At 59.6% G+C, this 27,966-nt stretch overlaps 1 protein-coding gene across 1 annotated transcript in view; it reads right to left on the bottom strand.

Annotated features, from left to right (window-relative positions):
* SYT7 (synaptotagmin 7) overlaps positions 1 to 27,966 on the bottom strand; it is a 35,058-nt gene that overhangs the window by 4,358 nt on the left and 2,734 nt on the right. Inside the window, exons 2-8 of the mRNA XM_081531135.1 lie at positions 25,842 to 25,921; positions 21,562 to 21,693; positions 20,432 to 20,659; positions 16,682 to 17,050; positions 12,640 to 12,762; positions 7,653 to 7,788; positions 2,994 to 3,264 (exon numbers count right to left, since the gene is read on the bottom strand). Of these exons, the coding sequence (XP_081387261.1) occupies positions 2,994 to 3,264; positions 7,653 to 7,788; positions 12,640 to 12,762; positions 16,682 to 17,050; positions 20,432 to 20,659; positions 21,562 to 21,693; positions 25,842 to 25,921 (1,339 nt within the window). The remainder of the gene's footprint in view (positions 1 to 2,993; positions 3,265 to 7,652; positions 7,789 to 12,639; positions 12,763 to 16,681; positions 17,051 to 20,431; positions 20,660 to 21,561; positions 21,694 to 25,841; positions 25,922 to 27,966) is intronic.

Here is a 27,966-nt window from a genome sequence, read left to right as displayed (position 1 = left end):
GGACAAACAGTGCAGGTGAAGAGCAGAACAGAGCGGCCACAGGGAGCCCAGGCGGGCCAGTGATCCTGGGCAGGAACATGTGCACTCAGACCTCCCTGAAGTGTCAGCAAGGACCGTCTCATGTGTCTCGCTCGACAGTTTTGCGAGGTGGATGGTATCGTGTCCATTTTACAGATGAGGAGACTGAGGCTCAGATGGCTTAAATTATCGGCCCAAAGTCCCACAGCTAATCAAGAGCAGACCATTCATTCACTTGTTCATCACGAGTCCATCCTGGTGGCCGGGCAGTGGCCCCCCTTACCCTCTGGGCAGCCCTGCTGCTGTCAATCATCCTGAGACAAGCCTGAGCATGTGGTCCTGCCTGAGATGGCCATAGCTGCTGGAAAGCAAGACCCAGGAGGACACAGGACAGAGGGAAATGGCAAAGGTGGAGAAACAGCACTAGACACCTGTCTCAGAACTCTGCATTTTCGCCCTAGCCTCCTGCGAACGCATCAGCCGGTCCCTCCATCCTTCCGTCCTTCCTCAATAGATCAGCAGCCATCCCCGTCTCCACGGCCACCTCCCCACCCAAGCCCCTGGCACCTCTTGCCCACACAGTCACAAGAGTCTCCAAACAGCCCTCCCTGCTCGTGAGCTTTCTCCTAGAGCCCATTCTCAGCACAGCAGCCAGAGTGAGCTTTTAAAAATAGAAATCACATCATGATACTCTCCGGCTTAAAGCCTTTCAATGGCTCCCAGTGCACTTAGGATAAAAGCCGGGTGCCCTGCCTCGGCTTCAAGTCCTTCTATAATTTGGCCCGCTGTCCTCTCCCCGCTCACCTCGTGACTGCTCTTCACTCAATGACTGGGCTCCAGCCACCCTGGCTTCTCTTGCCTTGGCCCCACCACGCTGTGTCTCAGCTTATCCTCTTCCGTCAGATCTCAGCTTTCTTTCCCAACATCCCAGAGGGGCTCGGATCCCCTGTTTTATACCCTAGCCCGTTCCTTTTGCAGCACTTATCACAGGCTGCACTAGAGATTTATGTTTCCTTGAGTCCGGCTTTCCCAGTAGGCTAGAATTTCCAGGAAGGCATCTCTGTCCTCAGCCACCACCGGATCCCAACGTCCAACACCATTTCTGGCATGTAATAGGCACTCGATTAAATATTTGTTAAGTGAATCAATCATTGAACAAATGCCCGTGAAAGGGCCTGATGGAATGTCTGGAGTGTTCTGGGCTGGAACAGGACCTCAGGCCAGAGCAGAGAGCCAGGGGAAGGCGCTGGGACAGGATGGAAGATACTGGGGAGACAGAGGACTGTCTGAAGCCTGAGTCACTCACTGGGCTTTGGGAGGCTTAATAGGAGGAAGAGCTGACCTGGGAGGGCAGGGGGTGTGGGCCAGCATGGAGGCCGCAGGTGATGAGATCCTGAACCAGGGTGTGAGCAGGAAAGGGAGAGAATACTTAATATCTTAGCTCAGCTGGTGGAGAAGATGAAGGGAGAGGAAGAGTTCTGCAGGAATCTAGTGCCTTCCACCAAAGATGCTAGAAGCACAGAGTTGCCTCTGAAAGGAGCAGGTGTACTCGAAGAGGAAATTCTTTGTCCCTCGAGCCCCCAGCTTCTGAATTCTTGAGAGGGGGCCCATATCGAGGGGGGCTATGGACTATGTCTTGCTCACATTGCAGTACCCCAGGCACCTGTTCAAGTGACTTTGTTTTCACCTCACCATGCGGTTTATGGGATCTTAGTTCTCTAATCAGCAACTGAACCCAGGTCCTTGCCAGTGAAAGCATGGAGTCCTAACCACTGGACTTCCAGGGAATTCCCTAGGTGACCTTTGGCATCTGTTTAGGTGAAATACATGCAGACAAGTGTTCTGGAAAGGTTGAAGGCTCAAAGAAGTCCCTGAACCTGAGTCAGCTCTCTTCAACACCAGTCTCCTATCTGGCAAACTCCTATTCATCCATCAAAACCCATCATGAATGACCCTGCCTCTGGGAAACGGTTTTCAGTGTCACCAGCAGGAGTTTATATTGGGCTCTTGCAGCATCTGCCATGCGGTGTATGGTTTAATTATCTACACATCTGTGTTTTCCAAGAAATGCCTTAAGGTTCATAATGGTGCCTCATTCTTTTCTGTACCCTCAGTACCCAGGACAGTGCCCAGCCCATAGCTGATGCTGGGTAAATGTTTGCAGAAGGGATCAGTGGATTGAGGCTCTGCCTTTAAACTTCACCTGACTAGCTGGCCACCTACACCAGCAGACAGCTGAGCCTCTCACTGGTTATGCCATCTCTAAACCAGCCCCCAGGCAGAACTGAGGACCCCAGGCAGAACTGAGGACCCCAGGCAGAACTGAGGAGGGGCAAAACAAACAAGCACCCACTAGCTCACCCTTAAGGAATTATTTAGTGGGTGAGCTGGCTGTCACCCTGCCAAAGGGTGTTTAACAAACTGATATAAAGTGTTTTCTGGGTGTTGTGAGTGCTTATACAATTCACTGATTTGTTTAACCCTCACTATTATCTTAATTTTACAGATGGGGAAACCATGGCACAGAGAGGTTCAGGAACTTGCCCCAGGTCACACAGCTAGTGAGCGGCAGAGCTGAGATTTGAACTCAGGCAGCCTGGGCTGCAGCCTGGGCTCTTACCCCCTACACTATGGTCACTGCAGGTGTTCCTCCTCTGGATCCTGCGGTTGCCTCCCCTCCTTCCTGCATGCCTGAGGATGGGTCCTGAGTCTGGGCAGTGGCCCAGCTTTCCTCCTTGCCCTCTGGCTGTGATGCTGGCTCCACTCAGCCCTGTAACCTCATCCCAGCCAGACATGAAATGCATCAGGGTAATTGGACTGAGTTACTGGGCCTGTGTGTGTGTGTATCTGTACAAGTGTGTTTGTGCATGTGGTCATCTGTGTGTGTGTGTGTGTGTGTGTGTGTGTGGCTGGGCTCTGCGGGGGACAGCCAAGGGGAAGAGGGGACTCTGGGGGCGGGGGCGGCACAGCCTCACCTTCGAAGAGGAAGGTCTCGTTCCAGTGGGGGTTCAGGTTCTTCCTCTTCACCTTGGTCTCCAGCTTGTGCTTCTTGTCTGGCAGCAGGTAGATCTTGACGAAGGGGTCGCTGGTGCCGCTGAAGTCCTTGGCTGGCAGCTCCTGGGCCTTCATGATCTTCACGGTGAGCGTGGACTCCTGGAAGTTGTAGCCGACGCTGAACTGGATCCGGCCCAGGTTCTCTCGGCTACAGCCCTCATGGGCCTCGTCCTCCTCGGAGCCTGGGGAGAGCTGGGGGCAGGGGAGAGGCGGGCAGCATTGGGGAGAACTCTGCTTCCCCGAAGCCCCCTCCACAGCCCAGTGGGAATGGGAGGCCCCACTGTGCCCAAGGCCGGTCCAGCTACAGAGAGCTGCCTCCGCCCCTGCCCCGTCACCACGTGGGGTTGGTGGTGGCACCTCTCCTGTTCACATCTCGGTGGTAAGGATGCCGAGGCGGAAGCCAAGTACCTTGACCAGGATCACACAGGGAGAGGGGGCAGAGCCAGGACAACCCCTGAACCCCAGAGCCATGTGCACCCCACTCCCCAGCCTCTCCTCGCAGCCCTGGGTCTGCCCCCCACCCCCAGCTTCACCACAGGCTGCTTTGCCTTCCCTGGTGCGGCCCGGGACCCCAGCTCGCTCCTCCACCTTTCCACCCTTCCATCAGCCCTACGGGAGGGCCCCCTGTGAAATACACCAACACAAAAACCCGAGCTACAAAACAGATGAGGGAGATTGTTCTCATCTCAAAAGAGTTTACCATGGTATTTCTTTAGAAAGTGGCTCTCTGGGGTTCTGAGGATAAAGAGATTTACAAAATGAGAGAGGTGAATTTTCAGAAGCAACGTCTATTTGTGTAAGGCAGGAACATGCAGAGTGCAGATTCTCAGGCTTCATCCCTGGGGAGTCTCCTTTCTGGGGGGGCTGGGGTGGGCCTGGGCAGCAGCGTTATTTCCTAGGAGCCTCGGATGACAGCACTGCACACCGGATGGCTGCAGAGGAGGCCTCACCTGTGTTCAGTCCCCATCCCCGGGGGTGGCACTTGGTTGGGCCAACCCAGCAACCAACAGACATTGGGGGTGGCATGGGTGTCCCGTTCCCAGGAGAAAGTAGAAAAAAATGGGAAGTGATTGGGGGAGGGTCTCTCAGCCAAGTGTTCCCAGCCGTGGTTGCTCACTGGGGACACCTCCTTAGGTTTCAGAATCCTGTCCTTCCCCCAGCCACCTGCGTCCTTCCCCAGGTCCTACCCTAGATCCCACCCTGACCCAGGGATCCACATGGTCCAGGCATTCCTGTCTCTGGGCTTCCCAGGTGGCTCAGTGGTATAGAATCTGCCTGCCAGTGTCAGAGACCCGGGTTCAATCCCTGGCTCGGGAAGATCCCCTACAGAAGGAAATGGCAACCCACTCTAGTGTTCTTGCCTGGAGAATCCCATGGAAAGAGGAACCTGGTGGGCTACAGTCCATGGGGTTGCAAAAGAATTGGACACGACTCAGCAACTGAACAACAACAATTCCTGTCTCTAAAAGCTCCTGAAGTGATTAAGAGCCAGGGTGGGGCCCAGGATACCACATTTAAGACAAAATTGCTGGAACCAGTTTGATTTCCCTCCTTCTCCTGCAGGAGATTTTTCTGTGCCCCCTCCTTCCTCCTGGAGAGGCGGCCCCCTCAGGCTCTGAACTACTAACTAATAACAGATGACACGAATAGGTATGATGTGCATCAACCGTGGCAGAAGTCTCTTACATCACCTTCTTGCTGAATCCTGACAACAGCTGGGAGAGGCAGTTATGACCACTCTCTAGCTGAGGAGACTGGCTCAGAGAGGTTAAGTCACATGTCCAAAATTGCACAGCAGTATGGACTCTCTCTGACTTGAGGGTCCACTCTTTCCACCAAAGCAGCCCCACATCCCAGGGTGATTTTGATACTCTCCCACCACCACCCCTCCAGCCAGTGTGTGGATTCCCCTGCCCCAGGTAAGAGGCACCCAGATCACACCAATAGTAATCACCCTGGGCCCAGCCCTGCCCTGTACACTTTGCCCTCAGCTACTCCCTCCAACTTCCTGATGAAGCAGACACTACTGGGCTCTAGTCTGGTTGAGATTAGCCTGTGACTAAGCGATGAGCCAGAATTCGAACGCAGGTCAGCACCCGCCCATCATGAATGCCCTTCCAGCTGCCCTCACTCTCACATTCAGGTCCAGTGTCTGGGGCTTCACCAGCCACACCCTTGGTCCTGCCTGGAGGTGGGAGCAGGGCAGAGCTGCCTCCCCTGCTCTTCTCACAGCAGAAGTGGGTCCCCCCAGCCCCACCCCATGGCCGGATCCAGGCAGCCCCGTGCAAGCTCCATCCAGGCCTGCTGAGAAATCTGGCTTTCCAACTCAGGTCCAGTTTTCCCTGGGAACTCCTTCCTTCTCCTCCTACTGGCCCCACTCCCTCTGAACCTCAGTTTCTGCATCTATAGAATGGGACCATGAGACAGACCTATGTTATGGGGTTCCAGGGAAGGTTAAAGGGACCCTTCTGTGGTCCTGTTCTGCAGCCTGGCCCCTGCCACTGCTGGCCATGGACTGAGAGCCTGGGACATGCAGTCCCTTCCAGGACCACTTGCCCCTCCCCATGCCTTCTAAAATTGGGGTGGAGACCCTGGTGACTGGAGTGCAGGTGGCCCCAGCGCCCCCCCCCCCCACCCCGGTCTGGTCATTTGGATCTTGGTTCCCAAACAGGGTGGTCTGGGCTGACAGTCTTAACCTGGGCCAGTGGACTTCACCTCAGAAGTGGGCAGTGGCTCTGTGCCCACTCCCAGTCTTCCCAAACCACAGCCCTGAGCCCTAATTAACCAGCTGGGGTAGCTCCTGGATCTGTTTCCATGACAACCAAGCTAGCCACCACCACCCCACCCCCACCCTCCCCACCAAGGGCTGGAGGAGGTGCTACCTCAGCCCCAGCTCTGGTAGAAATAAGCAGGCAGGAGTAACCCAGATGGGGGTGTGGTTAAGCCTCCTCTCTGACCCCTTCCCCTCAGTCCCTTTGTCTGAAAAGCTATATTGGGTGCCGGACTTGTTTGCTGACCCCTGAGCTTCGGCAGTCTGGGACCTGGAGATCAGCCTGGGGCCTGGTTTCCTTCTGCCCTATTCATCTTCATCATCACTGTTAATGCCAGTGACCCAGCTGTGGCCCAAGGCTAGGCAATTAGACCCTGCCTGCCCACCTCTAAGCATCCACTGAGCACGTGGGAGGGCTCTGGGGCCTGCACTCCCTTCTTCTGCCTGAGGCTGCCGGCCCCTCCCTGGGAAAGGGCCGTCCCTTCTGGGAACCTGGCTACCGGGAAGCTGGAACCAATTAAGAGGCTGTGCAGGGAGGCGGGATGGACTGTGCCGAAGGCCTGTCCAGAGGAGAGGAAGGCCGTGCTGATCTACATGGGTGGGGGAAGACAGGCAGGAAGGTGGTGGAGGACCAGGCAGGCAGGGCTCCAGGCAGGCAGGAAGAAGGGGAGAGGTGAGAGGCCAAAGGAAGCCCAGATCTGGAATGTGGAAAAATCCGATATTCTAATCTGTATTCAAGAGAAATGCAGATTTGGGCTGGTAGCAGGCCTGCTGACTGGGAATCTGCATTTTAATGAGATCTCCCAGTGATGTGTGTGCCTATCACAATCTAGAAAAAGGGAGTGTGGATGGATCGTTTGCGCCAGCCAGAACCCTAAATGGCAGGAGGGTGGGGCCTGGGGCTCCGGGGGCCTCTGGGAAGGTGGAGGGTGCGGTGTCAGAGTGGTGGGCAAGGGAACACTGAATTGAATGATGTCAGGTCTAGCAAGGGCCCGGGAGCCCACCAGGCCCCCTTCCTTCTCTCTCTACAGGAGGGATGTAAGACAGGGAGGAGGTAAGGGGAGGAGGGTGGCAGACCCAGGTCCAGGGACGGGAAATGATTTGTCCCCACTAGGAATCTAGCAGGCACTGGGTTCCCACCCTCAGGTCCTCGCCAAGCCTTCCTGGGACTTCCAGACTGCCAAGCCTTTGACTGACTCCAGCCTGACCTCTGCGATGCCCAATCAGAGAGGGCTCGCCCTGGGGTCTTGGGCCCTCCAAGGAGCTCTTTGGGGCAAATGGCTGTGACTCACTGCCACCACCAGGGGGTGCCATGTGAAGCCACAACCTCTCCCCTCGCGAAAACGCCCCAGATCCACAAGGGCTGGGATCGCAGGAGGGTGGGGTCCACTCAGAAGGACTAGGACCAGAGGGGTTCTACCCTCCTGTCCTCTTTGAGCCTCAGCTGGCCCCCAACAATGGGGTCCCTGGGAAGGGGATACCCGGAATGCCACCTGACACCTCCACTCGGTGGGTGGTCCCTCTAAGAGAGGGGACACCTTCCACCCCAAGTCTTTGGTCCATGAGCCTTTCCTCCTAGGATCATGTATCAGATTTTCTAAGGCCCTGGCTCCACCCAGAGATGGGAGGAGGATAGGAATTCTTGGTCTGTCTTGACAGATGAGGAAACTGAAGCACAGAGAGGCTGCTGGGGTGAAAGAGCGGGAAAAGGACGCAGGGCAGGTTCACTCGGCCACCAGGGTCATTCTCCTGCATGAGCCCCATGCTCCACACCCCCCACCCCCTGCCCCGGGCCTCCTGCCCGTCTCACCATGAGCATCTCACTGGTGAGGGAGTTGACGAGGTCTGAGACAGAGGAACGAGGTTCGGTCCGGCGGTCAGACTCATCGTGGGGCGTCTGGCCGGGCACTGGGGCTGTGTTCACCGCCTTCCCTGCTGCAGGCAACCTGGGGGCAGGAGGGATCTGAATGAGTGTGGACCCGGAGGTGGGCTGGGCTGGGCGCCGCCGGCCTGGGAGGCAGCAGGACCTTCTGATACCTGAGCGGCTGCCACCTCCTTCGGGCCAGTAGGAGCCCTCCCCCTCGCCTCTGCCCCTGCGTGATCCGGCTGGACATCCCCTGGCAGGTGCTTTTTTGGCCCGTGTTCCCACTCCTCCTGTTCCCTAGAAAATACCCCACCCTGCAGCCCCTGCTCACGTGGTGCTCTCTGAGCACCCGCCCTCCCTAGAGGCTCCCTCCACCCCTGCTGGCCCCAGCCCAGGAGGGAGGCTCTCAAGACGGCGTGTCCAGCTCCCCTGTCCGTGTCATTTCCCTTGGCAAACACGCCCAGAGCTCCTGTCTCCTGGAGGCCCCGCCTGTTTGCTCAGGCTCAGCAGGAATACAGGTGCCCTTTAGACACGAGACTGACCAGGTGAGGTTGGGACCAGTGTCCACGCAGCCCTGTCCGCTAAAAATTTTCATGTCCACGTGTGGCTATTTAGCATCTGAAATGTGGCCAGTACAACTGAGAACTGAATTTTTTCTTTTGTTTGACTTAATTTAGATTTAAATGGCCACCTACTGGACGGGGCAACTCTACACAGCTTTGCTCCCCAATCTCCACCCTCTTCCCACTCTGAGGACTGCACTTTGATAAGGCTCTCACCCAGGGTCAGAGGAAGACAGGGTCCCACTGAAAAGCCCCCGGCTCTGATGTTTCCACTCCAGGCCCCTATCTACAGCCTGGCTCTGTGCTGCCTCCCAGGAAGCTGGGCTCTCTGGCCCAGCGGCTGGGTAGTGAGCCAGTCTCCGTCTAGCCAGGATTCAGGAAGTGGACACTAAAAGCCTGCCTGGGGACCAGGCTGGAACATCCCATGAGGGAGAGAGGTGGGGGCAGGCAGCGAGGAAGGGACCATGTGGTGGGGAGCAGGGGGCTCATGACTGGCTACAGTAGAACAGCTTCAAGGGTACCAGAGCCATAGACTTGGAGGCACACACAGGCTAGACGCAAGCCATGGCCCTCGGAATGGGCCAGCCACCAGCACCCATGGTTGGCTACGACAGGCAGACAGGACATGCATGGAATATGCCAGGCCCTGGAGGGGAGACACCAGGACCCAACAGCAGGGTGTGTGAACAGTACACACACACACACACACATAAACATACATAAACACACACGAGTGCACACAAGCATGACAGACACCCAGGCAACAGGGAGATAAATGGCATGGGCAACCAGGTGGATCGACCAGAGTAGCAAGATGACGCACACGCAACGCTGTGCACACTTAGATTCCAAGAAGACACACATTTGGGGAGGCCTGGGCATGCCAAGGGGTGCGCGTGAACTGGGACACACTGAAACAGAAAAAGCAGGGAGCAGTTTCGGGGACAGACGCCATGAGAGTCAGACGCACGGTGCACCTGCTGTGAGGACCCGGGCTTGTCCAGGCAACACGGAAAACGCCCCACCAGAGCCGGGACACACGGGGCACCCTCCCCGAGGCAGGGCCACAGCAGAGCACACGCACGCATGCACGCAACACACATACACACACAGACGCACGGACACGTGCTCACGCAGACAGGCACGGGGAGGAAGAGGAGACTGAAATAGCTGGAGAGGTAAAGTCAGGTTAAAAATAGAGTAGGAGAGGAGGAGAGAGCCGAGATTGACTGCTGAAGGTATGAGAAAGTCGGAGTTATTCTGGCCACACCACAGCATCAGCACAGCTGCCAAGCAGCCTGGGAAAAGATGGTCAGCGCCACTGAAGCTATCGGAGGTCACAGGACAGAGAGAGACAGAGAGACGGGGGCACAGAGGCAGAGGGAGAGGCGGAGGGGCCCGGCCCGGCCCAGGGGCATCCCTGTGAGGAGCAGATGGGAGGAAGGAGACAGGGAGGGAGGGAGGGAGAGAGACAGGCTGAGAAAGGTTAGTCAGACATGAGTGAAGAGGCTGCAGGGTGGACAAGGGGACAAGGAGCGAGGCGGCCGAGAGGAGAGGCAGAGAGGAGGCGGGGACACACACCGGGACGGAGGAGACATGGTGGCTTCGGAGCGGGGGCAGTGATGGGGTGGCCAGGTCCCGCCCTGCCCCCCGCCCCACTGGGGGGGGTGGGGCCATGGTGGAAACCATTTGGATCCCAAGGAGAGAAGGTGAGAGGGTCGGAGAGGGCATGAGACATGCGTGGGTGCAGGGCAGCGCGGGTGAGGTGGGCTGGGCGAGCAGGGCGTGGGAGCCAGGGGCAGCCATGGTCTCCTTCCCTCCCTATCGCAGGCCCAGGAGCGATTTGCAGTTCTTGGGGCTCCAGCACTGAGGCCCAGAGTCTGGGGGATCCTGGATGGGGGGGGCTTCAGGGCCACCAAGAACTGTGGGAGTGGGGGGCAGTGACTTGCTAAATGCACCCCCAGCTTGCTTGGGACCTGGAGTGGCCATGCCTCCTCCTAAGGGCCCTCCTGTCTCCCAGGAACCCGCGGCTAACAGACCTGGGGGGCTGGACGCTCTCCCCAACAACAGCTGAGGGCCACCCATCTGTTACCCCAGAGACACCCAGCCAAGGTGTCAGCTGGGTGGAGAAGGGGGCACTGGGACTGGAGGGCAAACCCTGGACGTGGAGGCAGAAGCTGAGGAGGAAGTGAACAGCTGACCCAAGCTCACCATTCCAAGGTCCATGCAGCCAGGAGCCCAGAGGGGTGGACCCTAAAGTGCCCGGTGCCCAGAGGGTGATGCCCATGCCAAGCTTGGGGGAGGGGAGAGTGCCGGGCAGGAAGCACCCTAGGAGTGGCCCATCGCCCGAGAAACACCCCAACAGCCATGAGAAATGAGCTTCTGGGATGGAGTAGGCGTGACTGGTGGGAATGGCCTGGGTCCACTCGGAAAGTCAGGCTGGGTGGGGGCGAGGGCGCAGGGCCCCCACCTCCACACCCACCTTTCCCAGAAAGGCAGGGGACGACTGATGCAATGATCAGAAGGAATGAGTGTGTTAAAATATGGAGTGAGACCTGAGTGGCAAGGAGGTAAAAATAGGTGGTGGGTGAAAATGGAGCCAGTTAATTAACACATGGGTGATGTGAAATCTCGTTTCCAGCCTGCATCTGCTCCCTCACGCTTCACACCTTTGTCAGCCAGGAGCTCGGGTTCTTAGCAAGGCTTTCAGAGGGCTCCAGCTCCGCTCCTGTGGCCCCTGGCCTTCTCCCCCACCGCCCTCTGGCTGGCCTGTGGCCCGGCTAGGGAAGCCGGGACTCTGGTGGTTCCAGGGGCCTGGAGGTGGCAGACCCGGCTCCTCCCACATCTCAGGACCTGAGCTCAGGGTGTGAGACCATCTGTGCCCCTGAGCGGAAGAGCTGGTCCCACACTCTCCTCCCATGCTCTGGGCACTTGCGGCTCTCCCCACCAGACATGCAACTGTGAACTTGGGATGGGAAGAAAATAGGAGAGTTGGGTTTCCAGAAGCCACTGCAGAGACAGGCAAGTCGGCTAACTCAGCCTGTCCTCCCCTAACACACAGGCCCCTGGCAGCAGCCTGGGAGAGTCCCTCCTGTGCCTTCCGGGCTCTTAGTGAGTGAGGGTCAGGGTCCCTGCCTGGTGGACAGGCTCTGACCCGTGCCTCAACCAGAGGGGCTGCTGCCTCGTTAGAGGCTTAGCATGTCCGAGCTGGAAGGGGTCACCCTGTCCAAACCCTCACTTGACAGACGAGGAAGCAGAGGCCCAGAGAAGGGCTGTGACTTGCCCAAGGTCTCAAAACCAGAGCTAGAAGGAGGTGGCCTGGCTGCCAGGCCACACAACTCTCCTGTAGGCCTTTGGTCTGATGTAAAGTACAACCCAATCAAGGGGATGGGCCCTCCTCCTGCGATTACAAGTATGTACCTGACCCAGCCCAAGGCCAGGCGGGAGGAGGCGGCCAGACCAGGTGCGGGGTCATCCCGCCTTAGTGATGCTGCCTGAACTCTGGGCCCCTTGACCTTTGCCCATCACTTTCCCCAGGAGAGCGCTCCGCTTCCTCCATGAGACAGGGGCATCAGATGATGCTTCCCTTGGCTCCTGATGATCAGGGCGACGGATGGTTAAATGCCCAGCCCTCTGCTCAGCCCGCGCTGGGGCCACGTGGGCTACTCCCAAAGGCCAGCAGCAGGGCTCCCAGTGACAGAGGGCCCAGCCAGCCCCTGCCACCTGCTGTCACCCCCTACCCCCTCCTGTTCCCTCCTCTTGGTAACTCAGGCTCAGGGGGGGCTGCCTTTCTGGTTCTTTCTGATCCCTGGGCCTCTCTCAGGCAACAGACCTTCCCCACCAGGGCTCCTCTTCCATCAGCCCTGAGCAGCCAGGTCACATCTTTGCAGGAGTGGGGTGTGTGTGTGACCATCACCCCAGCGGGACCTCCAGGCAAGAGGGAGGTTGAGGTGGCGGGGATGAGGGAGAACAGGCTGGAGCCCCCTCCCTAACATCCTTGCCGCCCACCAACCACCGGAGAAACTGGGATTTCTGGGTTGGGTGGGACAGAAATGAAAGATGAGGGGCAGCAGAGGGGAGCCAAGCAGGAAGATGGGGCCGAAAGGCTGGCTTGCTCCGGGCGAGGGCAGGCAGGCCCAGGGAGCAGGCTTGATCCAGAATGGTCCCAGGACAGCCACACTGTCCTCAGGCCCAAGGGACACCACCAGCGTGGCAGATGTGAGGGCGCAGGCTGGGGAGGGGTCGTCCTCCCGCTCCAGCGTCCGCAGAAGGTGCCGCTGCCTCGTCCAGCAGCCGGGGGCTGAGGCTGGCAGCCTCTCCACGCCTCCTTCTCTGCCACGGCCGCCGCAGGCCCTCGCCTGTGTTCGTACCTCTTGTCCCCCTGAGCGTTCTGGTTCTGCTGGGTTCCTGGGTTTTGCAGGTCAGGGATATTGGCAAAGTCATCCTGTTCCGAAAGCCCTAAGACCAAGGATAGCACCACCATCCGGCCTTCCCTGCCCGGGGGGGCGGGGTGGGCAGCCCACCAGCCGGGGGAGAGGAGGAGGAGGCCCCGCAGGGCGGCGGGGGGGCAGGGAGGGGGAGGAGAGAGAGACAGAGACAGAGACAAAGAGAGAGAAGAAAAAAGCGTAAGAAACAGGGCCTGCAGAAGAGAAACCAAACTTCAGTACTGTTAACAGTTGTAGAGCAGAGGAGGGGAGGAGGTGGGTGGGGGTGGGGTGGGGAAGGGAGGGGAATGGAGTGGAGGTGTCTGCAGCCTGAGACCCAGCTGCCACCCGGGAGGGACTGGGCAGAGGCCTGCGGGTGGCGGCGTGTGGCTGGGATGCCCCGAGAGAACCCGCGGGGAAGGCTAGGAGGAGTGGAGCCCAGGCCCTGGGACACGGTCCATATCCAAGGTTGATTCATCTCTGGCTGAACAAAGGCCAGAGGCTACACAGACCACCTGGGACCCTGGGAGAAGAGGGGGGAGGCCCTCTGTTGCCATCTTGCGTGGGGACCCTGCAGGCATGGGTTTGGGCTTCCAGGCAGGAAATTCTTAGAAAGCTTGGAAACCCAGAGGGCGCTGCATCCAGTGAAGTCCCTCATCAAGACATCCCTGGGTCGTGGTCACCAGGAGGCAGGTCTGGGGAGCTCCCTCCCAGGTCCTTAAAGACTTGGCCCATTGGAGGAGAACGTTAGTCTCTTCTGGCACATGGCAGACTGGCCATCCTGTGCCTTCTCCTGTGTCCTCCTTCCTGGAGATCAGGGGAATAGCCACCAAGGCTTTGGGGTCCAGTTCAGGGGCCTTTCCTTGGAGAATCAGTCCAGAAGGCACCAAGGGGCAAAGAGAGAGAGAGAGACAGAAAGTGCAGGAAGCTGGCAAGCTCTGGAGAGGGCCTGGCAGGACTCGAGGGACCTGTGTCCACAGTCAGGGTGGTCTGGAGGAATCCTGCCCTGAGGAAGGCTCGGTTCAGGCAGCCCAGGAATCATCACGTGGGCAGCAGCGTGGGGCCAGAGGTCAAGGGGTGATGTCTTCCGGGCCAGCTTCTCTCAGAGAACCGCTGGGCAGTTGTGGGGCTGCCAGCCCTTTCCAGGGGTGAAAAGTGCCCCTATGCCCCTCTAGGACATCACAGTTTGTGGGTGTTTTCTGGGTGCTTGGCTGAGCTCCCCCAGCTTTGGCTTCCCAACTGAACATGGGGAGAGCGATTCTTGGAAGTGGCAGGCATGAGACCAAGGGAAAGATGGCCAGCCTGATGGGACGTCCCAGGGGGCAGGACTCCTGGGCCGGGAGGTCTACCGCTTCAACCACCGTCCAAGAGGGCGAGGTTCAGAGAGGAACCACTGGCTGTGGCAGTTTCCTGGAGAGGTCATCAAAAAGGCGAGTGAGACATGACGACAGAGGGGAAGGGGTGGAGGTGTCGGAAAATGGGGGATGGCCGTGGGGTCTGAAGCCGGTGGATGCTGACTTTTTGGCTTTGCATCTTCGTCCTGGGCACGGCTGCTCCAGGCTGACACCTGCACTGGCATCTAACTTTTGGAAAGAACGCCCCCTTTCCCCAGGACGAAGCCTCATTTTTCCTTTGCTTCCTGCCCACCGGTACTGTTTCACAGTTGGTAAAATTCCATTTGACTGCCTGGAAGCTGGTTGTGCTGGGGGAAGTCAAACCCAACGGAAACAACATGTTTTTCCCTGGTTAATGCATTTTTCAGATACTCCTTTTGCTCTTCTTAAAAACAAAACGGCTGCTCTGCATAAGTTCCTGATTTGTCATTCTCCATGGCATCGCGGGCGCAGGGGCGCGAGTGAAGGGCAAGAGGAGGAGATTTGGGGCAGAATCTGGTGGTGTTGGGGGGGGGTCACATCCTGGAAGCAGGAGGAATGCTTTCTCCCTGCAAGAGGGGGTGGGGTCTCGGGGGGCCTGGTTAGCTTTCTCACCCTGACTCTCTGTGTGGGCCCCCAGCATTTGGGGCGAGAGAAGGATGTCAGAAGCATGCCAGCTGAACCGTGAGGCAGGGGTCAGGGGCCGGCAAGCTACAGCTGGTGGCCTGTTTTGTGCAGCCCACAAGCTAAGAATGGTTTGTACATTTTTAAAGGATTGTTTTTTTTTTTTTAAATGTGATCGAGACCACGTGTCCCTCAGAGCCTAAATTATTTATAAATCTGGTCCTTTAGAAAAAAGTTTGCTGACCCCTGCTGTGAGGGACTACAAGTGGAGGAGGTGGGGGACTGGGGTGAGCTCTGGGGATGGCCAGCTGGTGAGGGGCGCGAACACCGCAGTGAGCAGAAGAAGTGCCAATGCTGGCACGAGAGTGACACTCATCAAATCCTGGCTGGCTAGAGAGGGGGTGGGCAGGGGAGGGGGTACCAGAGGCCTTTCTGAGGCTGGCTGCTTTCTTCCTGGAGCCTGGGCATGGCCCCTGCTCCCAAGTGATGGCTGCCAGAATGGGAGGCAGGGGGATGACTGTGCAGAGGGCCGCCTGCAGTCAGGAGGAACAGAGGGGTGCAGGGTTCCCGCCGGCTCTCCGTTCTGTTTAAGTCATGGCAGAACCGATTCCCATCACTCTTCCAATCCACGCCGGCGCCCCAGGACAAACCGCCCCTCTGGAGGCCAGGAGGCTCTGCCAGGTATCTTGTCTCAGGCCGGCATCCAGCTGAATTCCTGATGGTCCTTGGGTGGGGAAAAGCCCCAGCAGATGCACTGCCTAGTTTGGCCAAGTAGAGTCACAGGCGGCATGGCATGTTCCTGCCTGGCCGGGGCCAGGGGTATGGGAAGCTGGCGCGGCAGGGTGTCTTCCGTTGGGCTGCCCCTCCCAGGGGTAGCACTCCTGACCGCCTTTTGGGCTGGGGTCTCAGCCGGAGGCACGAGCTCTGAAGGATGCTCAGAATCCTCACATTTTGCCAGTGAGCCGGGCCTTCACCTTGGCCTTCCCCTTCCTCCTCCCTTTCTCCTCTCCCAAGCTTAGTGCGCTGGTCTCCTGCTCCATGAAAAGTGCTCCCAGGAAAGACCTGCGTGTTGAGAATAACCCCCAGAGCCTGGAAAGAAGGTCACGTTAGGCCAGAGGAAGGAGGTGACGTCAGGGACTGAAGCCCAGGCCTGGCCCGGGCTCGGAGAGTGAGTGTAGATGCCCAGAAGGACACTAGGCAGAGGGCACCCTGGGTCGGGCCCTGCCAGTGAGGGAGGGGCAAGCAGGCACATGGCAGGGGGCGGGTGAGGGACACACCCAGCGGAGGGGAATGGTTAAGGCCAGACACGGACAGGGTGTTGTTACCTCTCTGACCTGTACACTTCAAAGGAGCCTCTGATTCAGAGACATTTTCTAAAGCTTTGGGGGAACATGTGAGGTTTGTCCTCAGGGAATGAATGGGTCACAGTGGGAGCCAGGGAGGGAGGTGGCTATGGAAGGTCGTCCAGAGGGACAGAGGACAGGGCTCAGGGCAGGGACAGGGGAAGTGGGAGGGAGGGAGGGAGGAAGTGAAGGGCCGGAAGGTGAGCAGAGTCAGGTTACAGGGACAGGAGGAGGTGAGGCCTGGGCACTGGAGTGAAGGAGACCAGGTTTAGGAGGAGAGGAGGAGAGAGCTGACAGGAGCTCAGGGAGGCCAGGAGAGCCTGGGCCTGGCCAGAAGGGGAGAGACAGATCTGGGGACCTCAGTAGCATCCTCTAGTGTCTCCACTGGCTTTGGGGGGGCACCAAGGTGGGGCTGGGGTCCTCAGAGGGTGGCTCAGATACAAGTCCTTCCATGGGGTGTGGGAGGCGCTTCAGGCGTGAGGCACAAGCCACAAGAGGCTAGGGAGAGGGTGCCCGAGTCTGCCGGGCACCTTGCCTCAGAGACGGAGGGCTAAGAGTGGTTCAGAGCCAGCTGCTCCGAAGGAGCCGGGGAGGAAGAGAGGCTGGGTCAGGGAGGTGGGGGCCGGGCTGCTCGAGCGGGGCACTTACAGGAAGGATTTCATGTCCAAGCCTCGGTTTCGAATCTGCCCCACCACGTGGTCCCAGCTGCCCGGGTTGGAGCGGCTGCGGCCGCCGGCCGGCCGGTACTTGGAGCCGGCAGAGGAGCCCTGCCGAGCCTGGCCCCGGCCGTGGGCCCGGGGGTTGGGGCCGGGCGCCGAGGCCACGTGGGCCTGCAGCTGGCCCAGACTCTGGCTGGTGGTGGGCTGGCTGGGCTGCCGGCCCCGCTGGTGCTGGCTCAGCGGCTGCTGCAGGCTCTGCTGCCGGGTCAGGGTGCGGGGTCGCTGGCATTTCGGCTCTCCCGTGGAGCTGGGGATAGACTCAAGGGTAGTAGCCGTGGACAGGGTGGAGTCCTCGAAACTTGGGGCGGGTGGAGGAGAGGAGAGAAAGGAGAAGCAGGTGAAGGGATCACAGTGGAGGAGAAAGAAGCCTAGGGCCAGAACGAGGAGGCCCCAGTGCCAGGCGTGCTCTGTCGGAATACCTCGCCGGGCCTCCATCCGAGCTGTCACTGCTGCCGTCGCTACCACCAACTCACCCAGGAGGCCACTGCCGGGCCCCATGCCCACCCAGAGGCCCCCAGGGTGGCCCGCCCAGCCCCCCACCCTGGCCCTGGCTCAGCTAGTGCCCGATACCTCCTGTCTGAGCCGACCTCTGTGCTGGTCTGAGCGGGCCGCGGAGCTGCGCGGCTGGCTGCGTGGTGAAGGCGGGTCCCAGGGCCCCGTGGCTGCCTGTCCTGCTGGAGCGGGAGTGGGTGGAGGGAGCTGGGCCACCCCCTCCCGCCACCTCACTGGGGGGCCCCAAGAAAGTCCGCCTCTGTGCTCTAAGTACTACTGGCCTTTGGAGACGCCAGGAAATCCAGGCCAGCATGGAGCTGGCCTAGTAATGCATGGTGAGTCAGGAGCAGCCAACAGTTGTCCTGCTTTGTCCTCGGAGGCTGGGGACCTCTGCCCTCTGGCCGGAGCTACCTCAGGGTTCGGGCTCTGGCGCGGGGAACCCTTCTGGGGTTCCTTGTTTCCCAGGCTTAGTTTCCTTTCTCAGTATCTTGGGAATGACTCCCAGTTGGAGAACGGGACTCAGGAAACCACTTGGCTGGTGGCTTGGCGGAACTCGAATTACCCCAGTTCTGATGAAGAACAGGGTAATTATCCTGTCCTCTATGCATCTGCAATAGGGCACCTGCCTCATGGGCCACCAGCATCTTTGAAACACGCTGCGAACAGGACATGGCTCATCAGAGGCAGTCTGGGGTCAGAGAGACCCAGGGTTCAGGCCCCATCTCTGCCGCTTCCTCACTGAGGGACTTTGGGAAAAGGAGGCTACCTCTCAGTTTACTCATCTGTAAAATGGGGTAAAAATTCTGAGCTGCCTCCATCACAGGGTTGCCATGGGGACCTAATGAGGTCAGGCCCAGGGAAATATGCTACTGGTCCTTGCTCCCTTGCCAGGGGAAGCTACAGATGTCTCAGGAAATGGAGGCAGAAGGAGGTCTCAGAGACCCCTGGCCTCCTGTCTGCTTTGTCTCCTGGCCAGAGATTTCGGCACCTGCAGGGCCAGAGCTTCAGGGGGCCCACCCTCTTCATCTTCTATTCCTTCCCTCTGTCTTTTCATTCAGTCGTCCAGGGCAGGGGTTGGCAAATTACGGCCTGTGGGCCAAATCTGGCTCTCCACTTGTTTTCGTAAATAAAGTTTTACTGGAATGCAACCACTGGCATTCATTTACATGGTTGTCTATGGCAACTTTGGGGCTACAAGAGTGGGGCTGAGTAGTCATAAAAGAGACTACCTGACTTGCAAAGCCTATTTCCTATCAGATCTCTTAGAGAGATAGCTTGCCACCTCCTGGTCTGGGGCCACAGGGCAGATAGGACCCGCTCCCCACCACCACCTGCACCGAGCTGCCCTAGAGATGCCCCAGGGCCCTTGGAGCCACGTTCACCACCACAACCAGACAGCCTGGCTCATCCCCTGAGCCTACCCTGGGAACCAAAAGGACAACAGTTAGGCTGCCCCTGTGGGCTGAGAGAGAGAAAGCGAGAAGAGGGAGAGCAAAAGAGGGACAGAAAGTCGGAGAATAATAGAGAAAGTAAGAACGAAAAGAAGAGAGAGAAAGAAAGAAAGGACAGAAAGGAAGGAAGAAAGAGAAAAGCAGAATATGGCTTCAGCTGGGGTCTCGGAAGGGGCGGCAGCCTCGCCCGGCTCAGGCCTGGCATCAGGGCGACCCCTGGGCCAGGCCCTGGCCTGGCTGGTTGGGTGGGCCCACACTCCCCGGGGGCAGGCTGAGGAGCCAGGAGGCCCGCATCGGGGCAGCCGCCGCCTCCTCCTCCTCGCTGACCTCATTTTGGTTTTCTATCACATCCAGAATTAGTCCAATTTACAACCTCTCAGTCACAGGGAAACTAAACTCGGTTCCTCCAGGCCTGGAGCCAGCGGATGGCATGGAGGCCTCAGCCAGCCTAGAGTCTGTGGCCGGAGTCACATGGTGAGGGCGGGGCGCTGTGCCTGGCTCTCTGAAAGAGGGTGGGGCTTCCCTCTGGGGCCTTCTTGAGGCTCCACGTCAGGGGGCACATTGGCTTGTGCTTCTTCAGGCCAATGAGCAAACGAGGTCTCAGTGTGGTGGTCCTCGGTGGTCCCTTTGGTGGGAACCACAGGTTTGCCGAAGAGAACCAGCCCGACCACCAAGAAGGGGTCAGGCCTGTTGGCCTTCTAAGTGAGAGGCTCCTGCATTAGCTGGGAATGAGGCAGTTCTAAAAGCCAAAAATGGAACCTACATCCCAGTAGGTGAGAATGGTCATAGTTCAAAGGATTTAGAGCTTGGGAGGCTTAGCTGTGGGGAAATAGAAGGTTCTAAGAGCCAAGATGAGAATAAGGCTGCCCCACAGGGGGAGTGAGGAACTTAACATCTGCAGAGAAGAGAGGCCCACCCTATGTCTGTTGCTCCCGGGAGGGACTGGACTGACTGTTTGGCCAGCTCGGAAGTTATTAAAAGGGAAACGGCTCTTCTGTCTGACATCCAGACCACCCTCATCAGAAAAGAGAAGTTAGCTGGGGCTCAACAACCCAACCTCCAAGAACATCCAGTCCCGACAGCTGAGAGCGGGACAGGTCACCGACCAAGACCGGGACAGCCAATGGGGATAAGCCAATGGGGACCTCCCAGCTGCTCACAGCAGGCCCAAGGAACAGATGGTGTCATGGTGCAAGCAAGACTGGGACAAGCCAATGGAGTCACCTGATGGTCAAGATGAAATGGCTCGACCTCTGGGGTCTAGAGCTTCGTGCTGGTTGCAAGAGGGAAGGCCCGGTGGCAGATGAGCAGCAGAAAACAGGCTGAGGCTGGGCCAGCTCCCCAGGGATGGATGGTCCAGTGGCTAACAATTGTGGCCTGGTGCCCATGGAGGTCGAGATGGGGCAGCCAGTCAAAGAGGATGGGATGACCCAAGGACGGAAATGAAGCTGCCCTGGGGGCAGAAAATGAAATGACCTGGTCGCTGGCAAAGAGAGAAAAGGATGGGGGTGGCAACCGGAGGCTGAGATGCACGGTGCATGGCTGAGTCAGTCGTGCCGGATGGCAAGGATGATGGGAGTTTTGTGAAGGGATGCGATGAGCCAGGGGCCGAGGACGGCACCTCTGGGGGCAGCAGCGGGCATGCCAGGGGTCCTGCTGTCCACACTGGCGGGGGGCGGGGGGTTGGGGGGCAGGCCTGAGCTCACGGCTCCGGCGGCCGTGGGGCCATCACTCACTTGGACAAGTTGAGCTTCCCGGCGGCCAGGTGGCTCTGCACCGTCCGCCAGCGGCCTCTCCCCGCCGCCTTGCCACCGCTGCCCGGCTCGCTGGGGGCAGCCCCGCCGCTTCTCAAGGTGTCCTCTCCGGGTGGCGGCGCCGCTGCCGGCTTCTCCCCCAGCCGGCCTTCCCGATCCACCGCTAGCCCCGCCGCAGCGGCCACTTTGGCGCCCGCCAGGAGGGTGCCACTGGACGTACCATGAGGCAGCCGGGCCAGAGGGGCAACCGGGGGTGGCGGTGGGGGAGAGGGCAGGCCACAAGTGGGGGCGGGGGTGGGGTGGGGTCAGAGGAGGAGAAACAACAACGACAGATAAAAGGAAGAAAGAGGCAGTGAGAGAGGAGGAGAGAGAGACCGACAGACAAGAGACAGAGAGAGAGAGAGAGAGAGAGACACGTCAGCACTGCAAATGGGTCACCAGCGGAGCCTGCAGAGAGGAGAGAGGGGACGGGGCGGGCTGGGGTCGGAGAACAACGCACCACGACAACGGAGGGGGGCCCCTCCCCACCGCCTGGGGCCCGGGCGGCGGGGGTGGGGGAGGGCAGCCACCTCCAAGTCTATCCCACAGGACAACGAAGGGTTAACGACGGAGGAAGAGCGGGCTGTCCAGGCCAGGAGGCCCCAAGGCAGGGAGAGAGAGAAAGCCGTGTTAGTCAGAGTTCATCACCACCACCACCATCACCGCCACCACCTCCACGAGAGACCACCGACCACCAACCGGAGCAGCCAGGGCAGCAGCACACAGCAGGGAGGAAAAAGCGAGCCACACCGAGAGAGGAGGGATCCAAAAAAAAAAAACGGGCAACCCCATCCTGACTGCACAGAGGGCGTGGGGGCCGTGGGGACCAGCTGGGGGGCCGGGTGTGGCTGCAGATTGGGGTGGGGGGCGCTCCTGGTGGCTGGCCCTGGGGGAGGGGACGGGAGAGGGGCAGGCAGGAGAGGGTGGAGGGGTGGCAGGAGGGGTTGCTCGTCTCCATGGTCAGCCTGCCCATGGGGTGCAGGGGTGGGGAGGTGGGATGAGGGGCCGGGAAGGGGAGGGAGGGCGTGCGAGGGTACTGGGTACATATGATCAAACCAGGTAAAGTCACTCACTTGAGGGACAGTCGTGGGTCGCCATAAGGGGCGTAGGGTGAAATGTTTAGAATAAACTCCTTGGGAGGGTAGGAGCTCCATTTCTGCTGCACTGTGCTCTCATTGTTATTCCAAAAGTCTCTGTCTAGATCACTGGAGGGGCAGAGAGAGAGGGGAGAAAACAGGGAGATACAAGAAGAAACAAGAGCCGCAAGTCCCGTGTGGGCAGAGGGGCCGGGCCCCCGGGGGGGAACTGAGGATGGGGTGGGCCAGGGGTCAGTGCCTGCGGGAGGAAGAGAGGCGGGTGGCCCACGCACACGTGCACACGCGCACACACACACACACGCGCTCCAGGGCAGGAGAGGTCGGTGAAAGGAGGCGAGCTGCAGGCGGGCAGACTGGAGCCTTGCACCCCGGAAGCTGGTAGGAGAGAGAAAGATGGTGAGAGAGGAGGTGGGGGTGGAGGAGGGGCTGGGACGCAGCCTGGGGTGGGATGGTGATGGTATGGGGGCGGGGAGGAGGACAGGGTGTGCTGGTTTCTGGCTGGAAATGACTGGAAGGTAGATCAGACCCTGCTGCCTACCCGCTAGGTGCCCCCTTTCCTGGCCTCGGTCTCCCTGCCTGTCAAGCTGGAAGGTTGGCAGCAAACGCTGAACCATCAGCATTCCCATGCTGGGGTCGAGGCACCAGTTCTGGAAGACTTGAAATTCCCCGCCCTTCCATCTACTTAAGGGAGCCACTCTGGGGACAGGCCTCACTCCTGGCTGGTCTCTCTCCCTCCCACTGACCTAAGGTCCCCCTGGCCTCCTCTGCTCTCTCCCTGCCTCAGGAAAGGCTGGGATACAGCTTTCACAGGAGACTGTCCCAATGTCAGCTGAAGTGAAGGCACCCTCTGCTCACTGCAAAAGTGGTAGCTGGGTCACCCCAGAAAAGGGTGTGAGCAGGGTCAGCAGGGGCCCTTCAGGTAGAGGTCTGAGGCCTGCATGGAGGGAAACTGCCCTTCTCTGGGCGAGGGGGGTGACGGGCAGACTCAGCCTCGGCCCTTGGTGTTTTCTTGGCCTGTCCCTGTCTCTTTCCAAAGTGGAGCTGCTGGGTCTGCAGGGGACTGCGTGCCCACCTCCCCACCCCTCTCCTGCCCCGTGACACGTCCTGCCGAAGAAGCAGGTATGCTAGAAGCGCAGAGGAGGTGGGGATCTCCCTTGGGGGTGGGCAGCAGAAGCCTCAGCAGGAGGTGTGGCCTGGAAAACCCAGGAGTCGAAGACCAGGGATTCCACCAGCTCATCGGGTTCCTGGGACCACCCCTCAAGAGCAGAACTGGAGCACGGGGAGAGGAGGGCAACCCCCAGGCCAAAGGAACATTCCAGAAAGGAGTCAAGTCTGAGCCCTCAGGAAGGCATCTAGGGCAAGGAGCTTGGGGAGGTGTGTCGGGGGTGGGCGTGGCATGTGCTTAGGCCATGCCACTGCTCAAGGCCAAGGTGAGGGCCCTGCTGAGGGGGGCGGACACCATCAGGAGGCACAGCCCCTGAGGATAGAGGAAGCCTGTTCTCGGGGGACCTGCTTCTCCCGCCAATCAGCCCCAGCATTTGACCTCAACCTTGGTTCTTAGCCTCAGACTGGGGAACAAAGGAGAAAAAGAGGAAGAGGAGCTGAGATGTCTCCCCAGGCCAGGAGGAGACAGCGCCCCGGGCCTGAGGGTGGGCAGGGCCCCCTTGGGCCTCCCCGGTGTGGAGAGTCTCTGCCAGTCCAGAGTGCCTTGGAAATGTCTCACAGGGGATTCTGTATGCAGGGTCCAAGGCCCAAGCCCCGAGCCAGCTCGTGGGGGCAGCGGGGGCCAGGGGTGGGAGAAGCAAGGGAGGCCACTGGGAGGGAACCTGAGTGGTGGTGGGGGACTCCCCGGGGAGGTTCTCTCCACCGAAGACCCTATCCCCTACTCTGCCAGAGACATGCTCTGGTCCCCTCCCCTAGCGTAACAGAGCAATGGAGCAGCTGGAAGGTCTTTGTTCCTCTGTCCCCTTCAGATCTCCAAAATCGAGGGCCATCCCACCCAGGGTCCTGGGGAGAAAGATCCAGCCAGGGTCATCACTGCCAGGCCTGCCTCCTCCGCTGTGTTCCAAGGAGCCCCACAGCCCCTCAGGTTCTGCACAGTGGTCCCAGAGAAAAGGCTCTTTCATTAAAGAAGTTTACAAAACACTGATTCCTTTACTGCAGGTCTTCTCAGAGCCTTTAATGTACCCATGCATATCAGCGTTTCCCAAACTTAGTTGGTCGCGGACCCCTGGATCCATGGGATCACTATCAGTCTTTTATGGGGGCACGAGTGCTCTGAGGAACACAGTTTGAGAAACACTATTAACAGTTTGAAAAACAACTATTAAAGGATTCAGCTTCTCGGAATCCTTGATAACACGGTCCTTTGGGAGGAGGTCCTAAGCCCATGGGGAGATTGTGCAGCAGGTAAACCCTGCTTCCTGCCGCTTCACTGGCTTTGTGTGTGTGTGTGTGTGTGTGTGTGTGTGTCTAAGTCACTCAGTCCTGTCCGACTCTTTGTGACCCCATGTAGCCTGCCAGATTCCTCTGTCCACGGAAATCTCCAGGCAAGAATACTGGAATCGGTTGCCATTCCCTCTTCCAGGGGATCTTCCCAACCCAGGGATTGAACTCAGCTCTCCCGCATTGCGGGCAGATTCTTTACCGTTGGAGCCACCAGGGAAGCCCACTGGCTTGGGCCCAGGCAAAAGCCAAAGGCTAGGGACCTGGGGGCATGTAGCCATGAAAGGTGGCTTCCTTCACCTGGGGTAGAGGGTCTGATACCTGTGGACCTTGTCCCAGCCCGCAGAGCCTGCTGCCCACTCTCCCCACTGTTGGTATCCCATCTCCTCTCATGGCCCTTTCTAGGACTATCTGGGACACACACACCCTTATCCAGGAAGGTGATGGTCACCTGGCAGAGACAGGCCCCCTGGCTCAGACCGTGGCTACAGAGGCGATTAGAGTCCAGGCCTGGAGGCTGCACAGGAGCTGGGTTGGCCCCGTGCTCCCCCACGTGGTCCCTCCCCTCCTTCCGAAAGCCTGGGGCCTGGGCTCTTGCAACAACCCCTGAGACCTGCCAGCTCTCAGCTTTGAAGACTGGAGAGTGTGCAACCAAACCCAGCTTCAAAGGCTCCCGGCAGCCTCCTCCCGAGCCTCCTCCCCACCCCCAACCTCTGCCTGGCCCACCCCTCCACCTACCCATCCCCCCATAGACACACACCCACAGCTTCTGTGAAGGCCCCAAACAGGGTCAGAGCAAGAGATGAAAAAAGAGGAGGGGGGCCCCAAGGAAGGGTAGGGAGGGAGCCCTCAGGAGCAGGGCGGGGCGGGGAGGGAAGGAGGGAGACAGGAAGATGGACCAGGAGGAGGGCAGGAGGGGAGGTGTGGGCAGGAGCAGTAGGGTCTTGAGTAGGGAAGGGTGTGCTGGGGGAGGCCCCGCTTCCAGGCAGAGCCCTTAGCTGGCAGGCTCGGCCCTGGCAGGCTAAGATGGAAGGGTGCCCAGCCGCCTCTCACTGAAGGCCGGGGCTAGGCAGAGAGGAAGGGGGCAATCCATCAGGCCAGAGGGCAGAGAGCCCTCTAGGAAGAGGCCTCTCCCCCCACCCAGTTCCTAGAGTCCCCAGTGGCAGGGTTGGGAGCTTATCCCAGTGTCTCCCAGTGACCCTCAGGAGTGGTCTGCAGGGCAAGGCAGACCTGCCCACTTGAAGAGGGATCGCAGAGCCAAATGGGGAAACCAGGGGACCCGGGGTGACCAGGGAGACCTCCCCCAGCGCTCTGCTTCCAAGAGCCATCCAGCACCGGGTTCTGCCGGGGTGCCCAGGGTTCTTATCTGTTCTCTTTCCAGGTGACCCTCAGAACATGAGTGGGGTCCGAGCCCCCTCCACCTCACCCCCCAAAGAGGGGCTCCCCAGCTGGGGGAAGAGCTTGGAGGTGCAGGGGAGCCAGACAGGGCTGGAGGACCATGAGTGTGATATGCGGGTTGATGGAGGACCCAGTACCCAGGTTGAGGGAGGAGGCAGACCGTGCTGGGAGTGACGGCAGCCAGAGATAGGGCTGGGGGCTCTGGAGCCTTGAGAGGGTTCTGGGAGGCACGGGCAGAGAAGGCAGAGCCCTGGAGTCACTCTGAGGCTCTGGGAAGGCGTATATGGGGGTGGGAGGCGGAGAGAGGGTGGTACCCAGGTGTAAGGGGGAAACTGCCTGTGACCACACCCGGGGGGCTCCTCCCACCTGGACTGCCTGCGTGCCCCACCCCAGACTCGAAGCCTGACACCTACTTGATGGCCTTCTTCTCACTGCGCCCACGCCCTGAGTCTGGCGTGCCCACCGTCTCCAAGGAGTTCTTGTAGCGTTTTCCCTGTGGAGACAGCACCGGAGTCACTCCTGGGAGACACGGCCTGGCCTCTGCCTGCCTGCCCAGAGCAAGGTCCCAGCGGGGAGGGGAGTGGATGGGAGCCCAGCCTCCGGGGCAAGGGCCAGGGCCAACGTGTGAGGGTACCACCAGCCGGGGGTGCCGGCCCCCACCCATCTCTGCTCCCCGGTTGGCAGTTCCTGGGCCCCATGCCCCGCCCCGTTGACCTGCACCGCATCCCTGACCCCCAGGGACGAGGCTCCTCCCGCCTGCCTGTCTCCTGGGGCTCTGGCTCGGCTCCCAGAAACATATCTCCCTCTGCCATGGACAGACGGCTCTCAGGCGCCTGGCCACGTCACACGGGCCACGTCACTGCCCCCAGATGGTGGGGGTGGCATCCTGCAGGGCAAGGTTGGCAGTGGCCAGTGACGTGAGAGGCGGGGGCGGGGAGAAGGCCCGTGCCTAGTCCTGCCGGGGCAGGGTTCCTTACTGTCTGGGGGCTCCTTGAGGCGCTTCTGCTCTGGGCCTATGAGGCAGGGCAGGGCCTGAGGACCCACCGCTGTAGGAAGGAAACGGGGCTGCCCAAGGACTCTGGGGCTGGGGGCAGCCAGGCTCAGCCCCCTAGAGGTCCTCAACCAGCATGAGTGGAGGGAGGGGCCAGGCAGGATGACGGGCACCACAGGGTGGGCACGCCAGGTCCCTCGGCTGAGGCAAGGGCCACGGCTGCAGCGGTGACTGGGCCTGCTGCCGGGAAGGTGAGCACCATTCACCTTCTCGGTTTGGGTTTCTAAATTTAGCTCCTGCAGAGCCCGGCACCATTAACATTCTTGGCGGCCACCGAGCTTCCTCACGCGCACCCAGGGGCCACGGGCCTGCCTCACGGGCGGGGAAGGGGGAGTGCAGGGGCTGGGGCTGTCACCCACTGGGCACTGGCCTGCCCCTGCCCAGTGGAGTAGGGTGAGGGACACACACACACACACATACCCGCGTACACACACACGCACGCACGCGCACACACACGCACACATACACACGCACACACACAAGCAGGCATACATTTCCCCAACATCCCGTCATGTGCGCCAAGACCATAGCCACAACAGTCAATTATTCCATTCTCCCTAAAGCAAAATAAAAGACGCACAGCCGTGTTCCCCGACGCTCCTGCCAGCTGCAGCCCCTTCCCGGGACCGGAGCTGCCTGTTGAGGGACAACAACAGTGGAACTCGCAGGAAGAGGGGTGGGGCTGGAGGGAGGGCCCTCATGCCACCCCCCAGCACCCCTGTACCTTGGGGGCACCAGGGTCCTGTCCCAGCAGTGCCCCACACTCCCCATGTCACCCGCTCACGTCCCTCGCCCTCTCTGGCCTCCCTTCCTCCTTTCTGAAATGGTGTGGCATCCCTGGATGAGCCCCCATCCCTCACCCTTCAAGGTTCTCATCACGGCTTTAATGTTTCTCTTTACCTACTTCAGCTCTCACCCCTGGGAATGTAGCCACCAATGTCAGGGGCTGTATGGGCTCTGGTACTTAGTGTGGGGCCCCACTCACTCTGGCATCCCAGCCTCAGGCTGATGCTCTGAGCCAGAACCCAAAGAGTGGAAAAAAAAAAAACACAACAGAGCTGCTGGATCCCTTGGGTCCACAAAAGCTGCCCTCTCTCAGCTCAGCTCTGGTCCCTTCCATCGTCACCCAGAAGTTCAAGCCCCAAACAATTCCTAGTTCCACCTGGGAAGGTGGGGAGCCTGGAGCACCTCTGTGGTGGCCCAGGGCCCTTCATGGGCAGGACCCTCAGTCAGGAGCCCCGGACCCGCGGTTCTCTAGCTGTTCAGGCAGCCTGGGGCAGGGAGCATCTGCTGGCAGTCCCCACCCTACCCCTCACCCCTTTTCCTCTTTCTTCCTGGTCTTCAGGGAACTTGCTCTGGCCAGCACCCTCTTCTAAGACTGGTCCATTGCCCCTGCCCCAAGCCCAGCCACTTGGCTCACCCAGGGTGTTCTGGAAGCTTCTGCCTGCCCATCTTCCTGCCACAGCTCAGGGAAGCTTCCCCTTCAG

Source organism: Giraffa tippelskirchi, chromosome 10, assembly GCF_054371585.1.
Source record: "Giraffa tippelskirchi isolate mGirTip1 chromosome 10, T2T-mGirTip1v1.2.pri, whole genome shotgun sequence".
NCBI lineage: Eukaryota > Metazoa > Chordata > Mammalia > Artiodactyla > Giraffidae > Giraffa > Giraffa tippelskirchi.
The sequence above is the reverse complement of the archived record's forward strand: the minus strand, read 5'-3'. Positions and strand labels throughout refer to the sequence as shown.